This window comes from Patiria miniata, unplaced genomic scaffold (genome assembly GCF_015706575.1).
Source record: "Patiria miniata isolate m_02_andy unplaced genomic scaffold, ASM1570657v1 HiC_scaffold_2, whole genome shotgun sequence".
NCBI classification, from domain to species: Eukaryota; Metazoa; Echinodermata; class Asteroidea; order Valvatida; family Asterinidae; genus Patiria; species Patiria miniata.
The window spans coordinates 15,234,121-15,250,547 of NW_024037058.1; the positions used below are offsets into that span (position 1 = coordinate 15,234,121).

General features: G+C 38.8%; 1 protein-coding gene across 2 annotated transcripts in view; it reads right to left on the reverse strand.

Moving 5' to 3' along the window:
• The window catches only part of LOC119726646 (cyclin-dependent kinase 17-like), a 75,015-nt gene that overhangs the window by 20,428 nt on the left and 38,160 nt on the right, over positions 1 to 16,427 (reverse strand). For both annotated transcript variants that reach the window (XM_038198407.1, XM_038198408.1), the window contains exons 4-7: positions 15,673 to 15,792; positions 13,218 to 13,389; positions 9,719 to 9,813; positions 1,123 to 1,185 (exon numbers count right to left, since the gene is read on the reverse strand). In XM_038198407.1, the coding sequence (XP_038054335.1) occupies positions 1,123 to 1,185; positions 9,719 to 9,813; positions 13,218 to 13,389; positions 15,673 to 15,792 (450 nt within the window). The remainder of the gene's footprint in view (positions 1 to 1,122; positions 1,186 to 9,718; positions 9,814 to 13,217; positions 13,390 to 15,672; positions 15,793 to 16,427) is intronic.

Below are 16,427 nucleotides of genomic sequence, written 5' to 3' on the forward strand. Positions count from 1 at the left end.
CACACGGACGGCGAGACAAACTGGATGGACAAATATAGATTTAGTGATTTTCTGAGGATTTTTTTTCTCTCTGCATTAAAGCCTAAGGGTTGGGATATAGGCTCTCTATGGTGAGAACATGGCCAATGTGTGTACATGTATGTACACATATGCTGCACTGCCCCAGGCTGCCATGCTCATATGATTATGATCCAATCATTCAGTAACATACACTGTGCACACATACATGTATGTGCTGCAGCAATAGTAGACATATATGCACCTGTGCCTACTATGATGCCTTTTCCGCTGCCGTGGTTTAAAGGCGGTGCAGTGATAGGGGGATAATTCTAAGCTGGTCGATTAGCCCAAAAGAGCATTCATGTGCACATTGCACCCTGAGCTTCTAACAGGCCAGACATGCATAGTAACCAGCAAAACAACAGCATCATATACCTAATTTTCATGACGTCACAATGACTGTGTGTTCATTGTTACGTTAAATTGAGTGGCAGGGCAGTTAAATTGCGAAAGTAATGTGTGCATTCAGTGTGCAAGCATGGGCTTATGTCACTCAAAATGTGATAGATAATTAAGTATAGAACGGTTCCATGTAACCCGTGTACATGATACATTCTTAAGTAAGATTTGAGGCTTTGCATGGTGGAGATACTAAATAATGAAAGGTTTGCGGAAACACCATGTGCGCATAATTTTTTCAACTAAGAGAATGGTTCTGAAAAGAACCAGAGGTATAAACTCGACGTTCCGGCTACATGATACATTCTTATTTTCATATTTCTGCCATTCCTCACTTTCTTATATTCATATTTCTGCCATTCCTCACTGTAATATCATCCCTTCTGTTATCGATGGTTTGGCTTGCGGGCATGCAGATTAATGCCAATATGTGTAACCTTTAATACTGTGTACCATTTCAAATCAGATTCAGACAACAATTAATTAAAACTGGAAAACACAACTTCAGGAGTATTTTTCACGATGCAATACTGTCACTGAAAATAAATCAGAAAAAAAGGTAAGTCAATTCCAAATTCAGGATAACATATGTCATCATGTTTTAGGACATTTTTTTTTTTTAATTCTGACTATTTCAGGTTTATCACAAAAGTCTATGATTACCTTAACATTGTTCATGCTCATGATGCTGCCACAGTCATCCATGTACTGTTTGAGATCTCTTTCCTGTGTGGACAAAATAATCAGAAAAACATCAACATCAGCAGTTTTACAATAACAAAGATCTTTTTTTAAAGATTAAGAACAATAGCCAGTTGTTTAAATTAGTAGTTTTGACAATGACAGAGGCCCATTTATAATCAGTGCAAAAGCAAACAGGATTTTATGACATTATGGTAAGTATTCGTGCTGTGAATTAAAAAGAGCGAACAAATTTCAAATCTGGTAAATTCCGCAGTGATTTTTTTTGTGAAGTCAAACTTGTTTCTCATTCCTGTGAAGTACATGTATGAACCAGCACTGAAGAAAATTAACGTTTGTTTATTAACCCATAAGCACCTGTACTTCAAGGGAATGTACATCATTGGCTTTTGCTTTAATTTTCAGAAATGAACTATTTGAGGGGTTAGTACATGTATAATAGATCAAATATTGTTGCACTGATATCCTTGAAATTTTGTGTTCGAAAATGCTGGAAAAACCAAGAAAAACAAAAAGGTTCAAGTAGTCTGGCTCCCTGACTCCACTAAAGATAAAATGGATCAATGTATAGATGCCAGAAAATTGTAAGGTAAAGGGAACCAGTCTAGCTGCTCTGCACCCGTTAATAAACACGTAACAAATAGCAAACAAAATTTGGACTGAAAAAAAGGTACATTTGGAGCAGTAGTTGAAAAAGAGGTTTTTCCAACGGTGGTCGGCTGACCACCATTAGAAACGTATACAAAAATACAATTTTCTTGAAAATAACTTCACACCAGGTGCCATAATTTTACAGGATGCTTAAGACTGTCATTTACCAACATCCTGTAAGATATTTCGTAAAAACTTGGTAGTTTTATTTTTCGATGCTTGCAAATGTTGTATTCTCCCTTTAATTGTATTACACTGTCTCTATTCCCTCAAGAATCCATGAAACCATGGAGTGCTGGGGCAGTTTCGGTCGGTACAGGGAGTAAATAAGCATGGGCAGTTTTGGGATGACACAGCCCTAATGGATTATTAAGACAACATTGCCAATCTGCAAGCATCACCTTGCTTGGCTGCACCTTGAATAGTAATGAAGCTATTGAGATTGCGAGATTGCACAAATGTGACCTTAGTACACGGTAGTAATGGAAATTACTGTCATTGTTACTGTACGTGTATATAATGAAACAAGGTGTAATAATTTATGGGGTTTCTTGTCAAATTTTTCAGTTACAATTTACAGGCATCGCACCTGTAAATAAGCATGGGCAGTATATGCATATATGCTTTTATATGGTTATTTGACTCATTTTGTATTTGGAAAACAATGATAAACGTTATAATTGACTTTTACAGATGATCGCGTGCTCTTCCACTAATAATTCAATTGTTTTCACATAAATGAATTTTCACTTTGCATGTTTTCTTTGTTTAGAGAGGAAAAAAACAAAAAAATCAAACACCCAATACATTTTCCATTTTGGGGGTTTGCAACGCTCTGACAAGAAGGCTTTCATTTTGCACGTTATGCGTTGGTTTTTTTGTACACCTGATACATGTACATCCACTATGAGAACAGACAACTTCTCAGACCATTATCGATACTGACTGGGGGTATAGAAGCCTTTAAAGTGTAATCCGGCGACAAGAATCAGAAGCCTTCACTGCGTTGGTGTCACGCTCACGCGCATTCTGCACGCGCTCTTAAAGACAAGGTGCACGTGCATTTTGGCATTCCCATAGGTCGAAGGAGCCCGTAGTGCATGTGTACTACCTGAGCGTGACTCGCGCGAGCATTGCACCACCACAGAAAATGGCTGCCGCCAGATTTGTCTATGCCCTGCTAAACTGAATTATTAATTATCGAACTGCAAATAACTCAAAATATATGTGTATATTTAAAAGTAATAATTCCATAACTAATGTTGGCAAATGTTCAATGTCTCATTTGAAAGTGATTCAATTTTGTATTGTTATAAAAAATAGCAACTGGTTTCAAATCATGGACAGTATTCTTGACCAAGGTGATCTCTTTCTAAGATTCCATTATAATTTTTAAATTTAAATTTGCAACTTTGACGTGATTTAATTGTTTTTAAATCTGCAATTCACCAAATTAAAGCAAAATATATATTACGGGAACCGGATTTTGTTCATGAGTCATAGCATCATTATGCGAGAAGGCTAATCTATTATCAAAACAGTGATAAGTGACAGGAGGCTGTGCTGAGCATATGGCTGGAAAAGCTGGTCTATCGTGTTTAGTGACTGTTCGGTCATGCATGACTGGGTCCTTATTGCATCCACACTGTGGAGACAATCCTTACCCAATTTCGTGGTAAACCAAAGAAGGGCCTTATTTTCCTCAGAAAAAAATCGTAATGCCCAATTATGTTGGATTGAATATGCAGCCTGATTAGTTTTTTTTTCAAGGGGAGGGGAGGGGGGGGGGGAGGAGGAGATATTGAGCAGGTAATCATTTTTACAGCAGTTATATGACATGTATAACAATATCAGATCATTTTGTAATAAAAAGCCATATTCTCTCTGAGTGATCCCATTTGCTTTTTCTGGGATTTGCAACATTTTTCATTAAACAGATCATTTTTCCTTTAATACATGTAAATACAAACATGTACAGCAAACTGCTAGGCATATTCTATTTAGTACAGCAAAATACCGGTAGCTACAACAAATCTGCTAAATTCTGTTATAGAGTAAACAAATTTAATTGCATTTTGAGATGAAAATCAAGGGAAATCACTCCCTGAATTTCTAAAAGGTTTTTTAGAAACCCCTGTAGGACAACCAACTTGATCAAATACTTCAGAGATACTCTAGGTTCATGTACTCTGAGGTCCAGGCGAAAAAATGTGAGTGTTTTTATTTTGGCTGCAACATAACATTCCAAGGAATCCAATAGCAGGTGCAAAAAATAATCAAATACGAACTGGCAAACATTCATGTACACATCATAAAAAGCATGTATTATGAACTAGATGTCAAATGAATATATAAAAGTCATGTCAACCATGATTTCTTGAATCTTGATACACAGTGTTTAGAAAAAAAAGGTGACATGGACTGCTTTTAAAAAGGGAATGTACGGTACATCATTGGCTTTTGCTGTAATTTTCAGAAATGAACTATTTGAAGGGGGAGTATATAGATCAAATTTTGTTACACTGACATGTTTGAAGTTTTTTGTTCGAAAATGCTGGAAAAACCAAGAAAAACAAAAATGTTCAAGTAGTCTGGTTCCCTGACTCCACTAAAGATAAAATGGATCAATTTCCAGATGCCGGAAAATTGTAAGGTAAGGGAACAAGTCTAGCTGGCCTGCACCAGTTCATGAATATGTAACCAATAGCAAACAAAATTTGAACTGAATAAAAAATGGTAAATTTGGAGCAGTAGTAGCAAAATAGTTAGGTTTTTCCAACGGTGGTCGGCCGACCACTGCTGGAAACGTATACAAAAATACCAGGTGCCATAACTTTACAGGATGCTTTTGACTGTCATTTACCAACATCCTAGTAAGGTATTTCGTAAAAACTTGGTAGTTTTATTTTTCGCTGTTTGCAAATGTTGTATATTCCCTTTAATTGTAAGTTTTAATCTGCTGATATGCAAAATCAATGTAAAAATCTGAGTGCGCAAAAACTGCACTGACCCAAATCTGTCTAAACACACTTGATATAAGGATCAATTTATATGCACACACAGTAATTTCAGGAAGAACAGTAACTTTAAAAGCCTCAATAAATTTTCTACCTCGATTTCCGCCACTTCCCTTTTATAAAGATTCAAAAGAGTACTTGAATATTGGTCATTGTTTATGCCTCTACTGAGGCAACCAACAGGAAATGGGGACAAATTGTATAGTGGCCACTGGCCAAATAAATCACACACAGAGAAATTTGGCTGGGGCAAAAAAAAGCAACATTTTGTGTCATGGGCGACAAAGAATTAGAATTCCGATTTTAGGGTTTTTTTCCTTTTCAAGATTTACACATAACAGATTAAATTCTAGAATTCAGAAAGGAAATGGACTGAAGGTTAAAAAAAAGAATTCTTTCTACATTTTGAGCATTTACTTCTGTGAGTATGTATGGGTTTGTCTTGTAAACCCTCCCCCTAAAAAAAACATGAAACATATAACAAAGGCATAATCACCATCATATTATAATAACTGTTTTCCTTGATTTGTGGATCAACACCTGTTGTTCAAAACTCCTAAAACACAGCACATATTTATTGAAACATCATGCAATGTTGTATTTAACTGACTGCTCAACAATTTTTTTTTCCATTTCAATGAATCATACAGGAATGGGTATGGTCATTACCATGTGCTTGACTACTCTTTGGAAGGAAGAGTTTGACGACATTCGGAATAAAAATACATCATGTAAAGTGATGAAAGTAATGTACCGGTATTGGCGAGTGGTAAATTATTCCAGTCGAGTGGTTGTATGCAACAAACCAAACGACATACAGACCCAGAAATTAATTCAAAATCAAATTTCACACAACTGTGAGCTGATGCAGTCTTGAGAAGAAAAACACAAGTTTTATTTCATGGTTTGGGTATGAAAAAAAAAAACCATACACCCCAACTCCATCAAAATCCATCCCCCATTTTGGTGGATTTTGGGGGGACTTGATCCAGAAGGCCTGGCGTCACTTAATATTGATGGAGTATGATGGACTTGGGCCTAATGGCCTGAAGCAGTGCTAGGGGTATCCGATTGATTTTGCCCAGCTTCCTGTACTGCTATTGTGATACAAGCCATACCCCAGTACATGTATGTAGCATGTCCACGAATATTAACCAGTGCGTCAGTGGTGGATTCCATTACGTGTATGTCATGTATAGTTTTGTATTAGACGCACAGTGATTGATGGATTTTGATGGAATTGGTCCAGTTCCCAGTAAAAGAAGCTAGGGAGTTGTAAGAGCGTAAAGATGTTATCTTGAGACCAGGAAGAAGACACACAATTAATGAGTCATAGATCTTCCTGTATGTCATTAATGTTCCTGTACAGTCTTTTCTTCTTTGAAATCCAAATCCAGCATCTTTTTTCGTGGTTTTTTTTTTTTTTTTTTTTTGACAAAGACGTTGAGTCTAGTCAGCTTAATCTTTCTACTGTATAATTTAAGTATCCAAGTGATATTTTCCACAAAGCTTTTTGCCCTTTGTTGAGATTTGAGCCTGATTTCCTTTAACTACATACATGTAGTAAAAAAAAATCAGATGAAAACTTGCAGCTCGATGAAATTTTGTCTAGACAGCTGGACAAAATCAGCCTCCGCAGTTAAAAAAAGAGGGGGAGCCCCTTTAAGGTGATCTATAAATAACCACCCAAAAGCAGGGGTGAGCAATTCGGTAAGCCGCAGATCAATGCGAACACCTTGTGGTCAGGATATCACATGACACCTGGTAGTCACATGACCATGACTGGCAAGCTTTCCTCCACAAGTCCTTCAGGACTTACAGAGGTTCTGTTTGCAGCGTCAGAAGTGTCAAGCTTATTTCTCTAAGGGAAGATAGGTTCATAAACATCGCTTAGGCACACAAGTTGTGTTATGCCCCCCAAAAAGTCTCCGGTTTCTGGTATGGAGCTTGCCCCAAAAGTGGTGCGTTGACATGGCTTCTTTTTTTTTCCCCTTCAAATGTCTGCTGATGACTGCAAATGGTGCCCGACTAAATTTAGTGCAAAATGTATTGGAGCCCAGAGAGACCACATAAGCTTATACTTGATCATAACCCCACCTAAAAACACGTTGAAATTGTGCAGCAGCAGGATTCCAGTCAAACCAGTGAGTTTGGCGGTTTTGAGACATTATCTTACATTGACAAAAAACTTTCTAATTTTGCGGACACGCAAAGCTACGGCGACGCGCGCGTATACCAGAAACCAGAGACTTTTTTTTGGCCTTAGGCTAGTAGTGATCATTTGATCTCTCCCTGTACAAGAAAAATATTTGTTTTTCAATTGGTTGGTTTTTAAGCAAAACAAAGCTTGCAAAGGAAAGTTATTTTAATTGTTTTTCATGTCCATTGAATTTCGATGTCTTTTATCAAAACAATGTACATGTACCCAAATATATTATTTATATGTTCCTGTATACAAATCAAATGGTTACCATGATAAAAACAGCAGACCAAACATCACCCGTAATCTAAATTTTTCTTCTTCTTTTTTTCCTCTTTTTTTTGGGGGGGGGTGGGAGGAGGGGAGTGTTTTTCGTAAGTTTTGTGGATTGCTTTTCTTTGCTGTTCATTGGTGTTAGTGCTTTACTATTTCCATGCATACCATGACAATGTTGATCCTTGGAATCACATACTTTGTCTTCATAAACATTTATATGGGTAGCCATTGAATTTTAATGTACAGTAATGCATATGTACGTTAAAACCTGAATCACAGATATCCTCTCGCTGTGACCGCAGACAGACAAAATCAAACATCTTCTAGAGTTGACAGCAATCGATGCGGTCCCCAAAGGACAAGTGGCTTTTTTGCTTTGCTATTTCAAGCACGGTCCTCAGAGCCGCGACGCAAGTGCTCCCCCCCCCCCCCCCCCCAAAGCGTGACATGGCACAGGGGAAAACCAGAAGCTGCATCGAATGATATTTCTTAAAGAGGTGAGATGTCGGACAAGTGGGGAAAGTCCTCAATGGGATTTTTCTGAGAAGCAGTTCTGTGAGTTGTAACAGACTGCCCCAGGTAAAGGAGTTAAAAATCAATTAAGGAAACACTGCACATCCGTATTTTGTTTCAACCTCGCTGGATCCGACTGAAACGTTGCAAAAACCTCTAGCGCGAAGCTGCCACAATCGCGAACCTTCACATTTCTGAGAAGCCTAAAACGACTTTCGCTTTTTTTTCTTTTTTGGACATCTGGTTTCCGTGGAAACCAGGATGATACTTGCCGTTCGGCAGGCTGGACTTTGGGCCCATTAAGCGATCAATCGAGCAGCAACATTTCAATGGACTGTGTTCATCTCCGGCGGGCACTCCAGATCTCATTAGCGATCCTGGGCAAATCAATAATCGTGATGTTTACTCTTTTTTTTGGCGTTTGGTGGTTTCGACATGGTGACGTTAAACAGATCCAGCTGTGTGTGTTACTTAAAATAAACCAACTGAAAGGTAGGGTTTTAGAAAAGGTTCAAATTAGAGAAATAATGATGAGAAATCATATGAATTCAAGGATGAGCAACAATGTCAAGTATAAGCTCTTTTAACCAACTCCCCTGCATTTTACATTAGGAACTTTTATTTGTCTGATGATTTAGACACGTGATGTTAATAAACAGATCCAGCTTTACTGTTAGTTAAAATAAACTGCCTGATAGGAAGGTTTTGTTTCTTTAGAAAAGGTTTCAAGTGGAGAAATAATGATGAGAAATCATATGAATTCAGGGATCTTGTGAAATCATGCCCAGGATAATCTCTTTGAACTATAACTTCCCCCTCCCCCCCAAAAAAAGTATTCAGTCTCTGGTCAGTGCGAGAGTCGATTTTGATCATGCACATCGATGTTTTGTTTTCCAAATTTTCTGTGGCAGCTATAACAGCGCCTTCTAGTGCCTCAATTTTTTATGGGCAGCTCGACCTGGGGAAGGGCACAAAGGCAAATGGAGGGCACCAAGGCAAATGGAGGGCACCAAGGCAAACGATGGAGGACACCAAGGTACCGGGTACCGGTATACGAGGACACAAACAAGCAAAACAGTATCCCACTTGGCTGTACATTCCAAGCTTGGGGGAAAAAAGCCAAAAAAATATTTTTAAAAAAATTTAAAAACCGCTGCAACAATTCCGGAACTTTGGTCTGACCATTTTGGCCTAACTCCCTGTATTTTTTTTCTAGGATCATTCCTAAATCCTCCATGATTCTTCAATGTGCAGACAGAAGCATGTCTCATGTAAAGCACCAATGTCTGGGATCTATCTTCCTTAACCCTCCTGTTATCTGAACAGTCACAGACAGTCAAAAAATCAATCCTCTTCCCCTGCCATGCCTTTAAGCTCGTCACCAACAGTCAGATAATATTTCAACCAAGCACTGTGACTAGTAAAATTCAGTCAACAGACAAAAACAGGCAAGCAGTGAGCACAGCTTGCATCACACCAATCATCTACAGTCAAAGCAAAGCTGTATTAAGTTACATAAACAGTCACAGCCAGTTGATCCTGCTTTATGTAGGCTGGGAGCTCTTACATGTAACTGTTAGAAACAGTCACTTTGTTTTGGTCGATTTGGACTGAAAGGACAACATGGCAGAGAATAGGAGGATTAACCCTACAACATCCTCCAAAAGCCCCTGTGTGAATTTTTACCGACCTGGGAGCAAGAACATTCGAGGCGCTCTGACATTTGTGCACAAAATTTGAGTTATACAAGAGAAGTGCGGCAAGCATAATTTGTGTATGAGACAAGTATGTTATCTGCAATTCAAAAAGCATGAATGCCTATACTTGCAGGAGGACTTGCATCCTTTTTGGGGGAGGGGGAGTAGAGAGACGTCCTAAAAATTGCTGAGACAATACTCACCAAATATTCAAAGACTAGTGTGAGGGATTTTTCCGTGTGGACGATGTCGTGAAGGGTGACTATGTTTGCATGCTTGAGGCCCTTCAACAGAGACACTGTGGAAAGAAAGGGGGGAAAATACTACAAATTCTTACAGTTGTCCAAAAAAATGGAGTATAGGTGTCACTTTCTATTTGTGTCACTATGTCATAATCAAGTTTGGTTTTATTTATTGGAGTCAACAGCAATCCAAATTTATTGCAAATAGGGATGTTTACAATTTCAAGAATGTTTCACTTGTCCATTTTGTTTTTTACAATCATTGCTTTCCAATCATGTATAGATGTTATTCATTTTATACATTAAATTCCTTTTATTGAACTACACGTATGTACTAGTATTATATTAATTCAGATATTTCTACCGGTAAATTTATCATTAATAGTTTATTATTTAATAATTTTGGCTGATATTTAAAGTATTTTTTGTTGTAATTCTTTTGTAGATTAAATCAAACTCCAACTTCCCCTTCTCCGATAGCATGTGATCGAGACTGGAAACAGTGGAAACTGAAACAGGCCTCACAACCAGTGAATCATCCAACTAGGACTGCTTACATGGATAACATCATTATTGCCCACCTCCCCTCCCTCCCCCCCCCCCCCCCCCAAGACTTTTCCCAGGGAAAATCCCCTAGAGGTGTTTCTACAATTCAAGTGGAAAAAATGTAAGAAAATTTGGAATTTTGGAAGAGAATGCAGGAATAATCTTTAACCCTAACCCCCTTGAGTGATTTACTAGGAACCTTCCCCCCTCTTGCAAAATCCAACATCACATGGCAAACTCAACACCCAAACTGTTGGACTCTGATTATGGTGGTACACCTGACCCCATGTAAAGCATTATCAGTTTACTAGTGCAGTACTCACTCCAACAGATTCCAACAAAACATGCAGTTGGATTTTGAAGGGTTGGGGTAGTTCACGGACCATGGTCCATGGGTGGTTTATAACTCCTTTTTCAGGGAAACTTCCTAAATCCTCCCAAATCCTCCACTTTGCAGAAACCAATATGAACATTCTTCGTACTTTAAAACTTAAAACTGTCACAGAGTGTCAAGCCCACATAAAAGTAATGGCAGCCAGACTCAAGACATTTCTCAAGTTCTAAACCATGCAAGATCCTCAAAAACCAAAAACTGTGGATTTTGAAGGACTTGCGAAAGTCTGCCGGCGGCAGCAGACCCATTAATGGCACTAGGCAACTCAATAGCGCATCTCAGCAAACCAGGAATGCACGCATGTGAATTGTAGAAATTTAATTTTGGAGCTGCGGGCTTGGTTTAAAAAAAGAAAGAAACGCTGGTCCCCATCCAATATCACTCTACCCTGGCATAAACACAGGCATTTCGTTGGCCTAGATAGATAAATCAACCAATTTCTCTGGATTTGGATCTTGTGCAGCGGCGTGAGTCAGTTTCTAGAGCTGAATGCTCATACACAATCTATTAAAGTTGCATTCCCAGTGCGTGCCCTCTTCAACAAATTCAATGCTTTACTTAATCCCTCGGCATTTTTGCCAGGATGCAACCTCAATCCTGAAAAATCCTCTGTTATTTCTTAAATGTGGTCCTTGGAGGGATGACCAATGTCTCAATCCTGCAAATATGTCGAGGCAGAGCCAGTGACATCCTGGAGTGGTGCAGAGGATTTCAAGTATCATACATATATGTACATGGATATCTAGGCCTAAATTTAAGTACGGCTGAGCATAAACAACACCAGGTCCGGCCCAAGAACTTGACACAGTGCATCCTCCAAAATCAGCCACACATTGTTGCCTTAATAATAGCCTCAATCCTGCAAAATCCTCCATTTTGCAAAGAGGATTTTGAAGGATTTGGGAAGGTTAGGATTAATAAATTCTCAACTTGTATTATTGCAACCAAAACACTCCCCCCCCCCCCCTTTTTGGACATCTGCAAACCTCTGGAAAAAAAATGTTTTCGTTTTGAGCACAAACAAATCCACTTTGCGAGCAGTCTGGCTCCTGGTCCGTACATTATCAATACTGATTGTGGGGCAGGAACCAGCCTACCCCATGAAAACGGTAATCACTGTCTGGCAGCCATTTTGAAATTGTAAATTAATTTACAATTTAAATTAACAAATTAATAACTAAACACGGGCTGATTTTTTTCAGTCGATGTCTCCATCAAAAGTGAAAAACATTGGTATTGCTACAAAAGCTGCAATCCAGAAAAGAAATCTATTTTTTTAAATCTTTTTAAAATAGCACAGAGACCATGCATCTTTAAAGGGCACCCTGCGTGCCTATTACACACAATCTGAGAACGCAGCTGCGGTAAAGTAGTTAATCGCTTGACTTGCAGTGAGCACGGGACGAATTATTAATATTGAGGGACGGGGTGGGACGAAAGCGGACCGGACCGAGTGACTTGTGGTCAGGCTCTCTCATGCATGTCAGGGTTCTTCAATTATTTCTGGGCAAGATCACGCGAAGGTGGCAATTCGATTCCAAGAGGTTTCCTCAGCTCCCATTGATCTTAGAAGGTGAAACTTCGGTCGTACATCAGACACTTATTATCTACGTTCGTCTCAACAATTTTCTTTTGCTGTACAGTAAAAGCTTTTTAAGTGCGAGTGATAGCCGAAAGGAATTTCTGTCATTTCTGTCGGACAGGAGTGAGATTGGACGGAAATGAGAAATCCATGAAATAGTCGGCGGAGGGTTTTGCGGCCGCTGATGGCCCCAGGGTCTAATGGCATGTGTTTGTATTTGGCTTAAGGCAGCCCTTAAAATACATGTTTCTTTTATTCTATCAACATATATACATATACATGTACATGTACATGTAGAGCTTTATAGATAATTCTGGATTTTGAAGGATTATTTAAAAATGTTGAAATCAGAAAGAATTCTGACAAATGTCACCCTTGGTCGGCGCAGTTTTATGTATAATTTTAATCTATGGAAAAGACGTCCAGTAAGACAAACCATTACAGACAGTTTAACTGTACGACAAGAGGATTTGCAGAGATCAGGGTTACTATGCAAGATTTGAACCACTGAGGTACACGTACATGTAAGCTGAATGGTAGAGTGTGTGAGCAGTCTGCACAACTAAGCAGCAGGTTGTAGGTTTGAATCCAGTATTGCCATGATAGTTCCCCTCAAGGTACTACCACTGAAGATACAGACTGCAGTACTAACAGCAGATTTGAACCAGCCAGCCCCAACCTGGCAAGATCAGTGGTTAAGTTGTTAAGACATCTGTACTATTAAGCAGAAGGTCATGGCTTCGAGTCCTACCTTAGAGCAAGCTTGAAAACGATTATTCTGGCAAGCAGTTGAAAATCCCTGATTGTACAGGGCTTACAAATATCAACAATGAAGGGAAAACCCCAATGCCAAAATTAATATCTCCCTAATATAGAGCCCTTCCCTTACCCCCCCCCCCCCTCCACCAGCCCACCCCCTCCCTATCCCGCCAACTCACCTTCTCTTATTGCAGTACAGGGGGCACCCTCCTCATGTTCTAGCCTGATTTCCTTCAGCGCTACCAGGTTGTCGGTTAGCCGACTCCGCCCCTTGAATACTGTTGCATATGTGCCCTCCCCCAGCTTGTCTAACTTGGTGTACGTCTCCATCTTGCCAAAACCTATTTCAGACTGAAAGTTAAAACAAATTTAAAAAGAGGAGAAAAAAGTTAACAAATATTTTGTAGTAGATAGGGCATAGGAAAGCAATGACCTGGAATAATAAAAGTCACATTCAATTTCCATGGAACCAGCAAGAAGTACTTTGCATAGATTGTTAATTTGCTACATCAATAACAACAAATGGCCCATTTGTTTCTCATTATAAGATATATATAATATTAAGACTTAAATGACTGAATTTTTAAGGGTACATGTACATACATAAAGCCACAGTAATAGTTGTTTTGCCTTTACAAAACATCACAAGGTCATTTGGTTTTTATGAGTTAAATAGTGTACCGAAGTGTGCCACTTACTCTGTTCCACGTACACAACTTAAGTGTGTGAAGACATCAGCACATTTTTAAGAGGCGTTTTTATTAAGTCTTTGGTAGCGTTTGCTGGGTTATTTTGTATTTTCAACAAGCCAATGATATGTTTGGTAACATTTGTAACTATTCTTTATTTTTTGCGATGTTGACCTTCCATACTTTGCCGACCCAAGATTTACAAAAAGTGCGAGCCGCGGGTTGGCAAAGAAAGGTCTATGCCGCGAACCAGTGGTTACTATTTTGTTCACCTGTGCAAAATACATACATGTACATGTATACCACAAGGCCAATAAGAGTATTTTAGCCTTTTTTCTTTTTTTTTAAGTTTATAAAAATTCAGCGAGGCGGTCATCTGAATTTCAAATGGTGTAAGACTTGGGCCCAATTTTATGGCGCTACTATAAAGCAGTATTATATAACACCCAAGTAAATCCTTGTCATTTGATTGGAGGATTGTACATGTAGGTCACACGGCATTCATTAATCGAACCATTGCACAGCCTACGTCATAACCGTGCATTTTTGGTTCCATTCACTGTGCATTTTCATCCCATCCCTTTTGATCTATTGCACGTCATGCGCACGCTAAGACGCGCAGCGGCCCGGTACTACGATCTTTGGGCTATATAGAGCATATCATGCATTATAGCAGTACAAAACATATATATGATACAATTTTGTGAGTTTTGTTTGTTCTTAAGTTTTATCCTCCAATCGAATGACAAAGATCTACTTGGATGTTATATAAAACAAATAATGAATGTTCTGCATTCGTGCAATGGTGAGAACTTTTCCATTCGTTGAAAGATTGATTGTTCCATTCAACTCGGCGAATGGAACATTCAATCTTTCAACTCACGAAAATATTCTCACCATTGCACTCATAAACATTCATTATTTCGTATACTATTATTCAGCAAATAATCTAGCTTAGCAAAACTCAACCGTGAACCAATAGACGACACTTAACACTTTGGCTGGTAACCTGTTATTCATAAGCAAAACTTTTTATGCTAACCAACTTTGTACGCTTAGCAACCTCCATGAAACTGTCCCCTGATTCCATCCGTTCAAAAAAACATCCCCAAATCTCAATGTGTTACAGCTGGGGTTTTTTTCCCCTTCCTCCGCAAACCACACAAGATCCTTAAATAATAATAACCATGAACTGCCCGGCCTTTCCAAATGTCAGCCGGCTCCAATTTCTAACCAGGACATTCTACTCTGACGGCTTTTCTGATAAAAAAGAAAGCCTGTCTACACAGACACGCTCAGAATAGAAAGACTGGACAAAAACAGGTAAACAGAGATGAGAGACGTATCCTGTCTGTGATACGTAATACACGCGGAGAAGACGTCGTCAGTTTATACTGGTGGTGTGGATTTAACAGTCTATTGCCATCTTAAGGGAGGTTCACACTGAAGCTATTGTCAACTCCGTCCGCAATTTCCCTTGATGCGCTTTTCCCTTGATGCGCTTTTTTTGTAAGACAAGATAAACAGATTACAAACCAAAAATGTGTTTCTGCCATGTCAACGTGTAACATTTTTCCTGTCCCTGTTACCTCGGTACCCTGGCATTTTTTCCCTCTATTTTATAGAAACCTTTCAGAATCCACAAAAAGCTGACACTTTGCGATACTATCTTATGGCACATTCTTTGAGCTAAAATAAGGGATTTTCAGTTCCTATGTGGTAATGGCGCCTCAGGTGTACATTCCTATTAATCATTAAAATCCAGTAACACTAGGAATTGTAGTATTGCAGATTTTATCATATGGCATGGCCGTACATGGCAAGATAGTGAAAAGTGGCACACATCGTGTGAGCATTCTCCGTCTAATCAAGAGACAAAATCTGCGGATGAGTTTTTATAAATAGACCAGACAGACAGATAGAAAGACCAACAAACAAAACCTACCAGGGAGGTTCGTCTCGATCGTCTGCTCATCTTCTCGAAGGGCGGACTGAGGCTGTACTTCTCCAGGAACTGGTCCGACAACCGCATGTCTGCCGGCAGCGATAACCGCTTGGAGATGTCCTGAAAAAAAAACACAAAAAAATTACAAATTTTAAAGTAATTTAGGCTAAAATACATGCATGGGAAGATTACTGGACGATGACCGAACTGGTTCAATACCTGCCTGGCGCTGAAATGATGATGTCGCTCTTTCTGTTTAGACCAAAATATTTTTTTTTGGAGGAGAAGTGTACAGCAAGCCCGCTGAAGAGGGGCAGCCGACATTCCAATGAGATCATTTTTAAAGGTTAGTTGACAATTTCCATGATGGGGTGAATACTGAGGGCAATATAGGAAGTAATTTATGTGAATGTCAGAATAAAAAGATACAGACATAGTAAAAGACAACCAGTACGAGAAAAATACAGTAAGATATACACGTATACAGGTATTGCCACGTATTCAAAATGTCGGTTTTCAATTTTGGTAAAATTAACAATTCTAATTCAACTGTTATTAAAGGGATTATACAACATTTGATTTTGCTGTAATTTTCAAAAAATGGATGGATTTAGGGGTAAGTATTTTAAAGCAAACAATGACTTGTTTGAAGTTTTGTGTTCATAGATTGGACTGTCTTCAGACTGTCATTCACTCACAGTCCAGTAAGGTATTTCATAATAATTTGGTAGATTTGTTTTTTGATGTTTGCATAT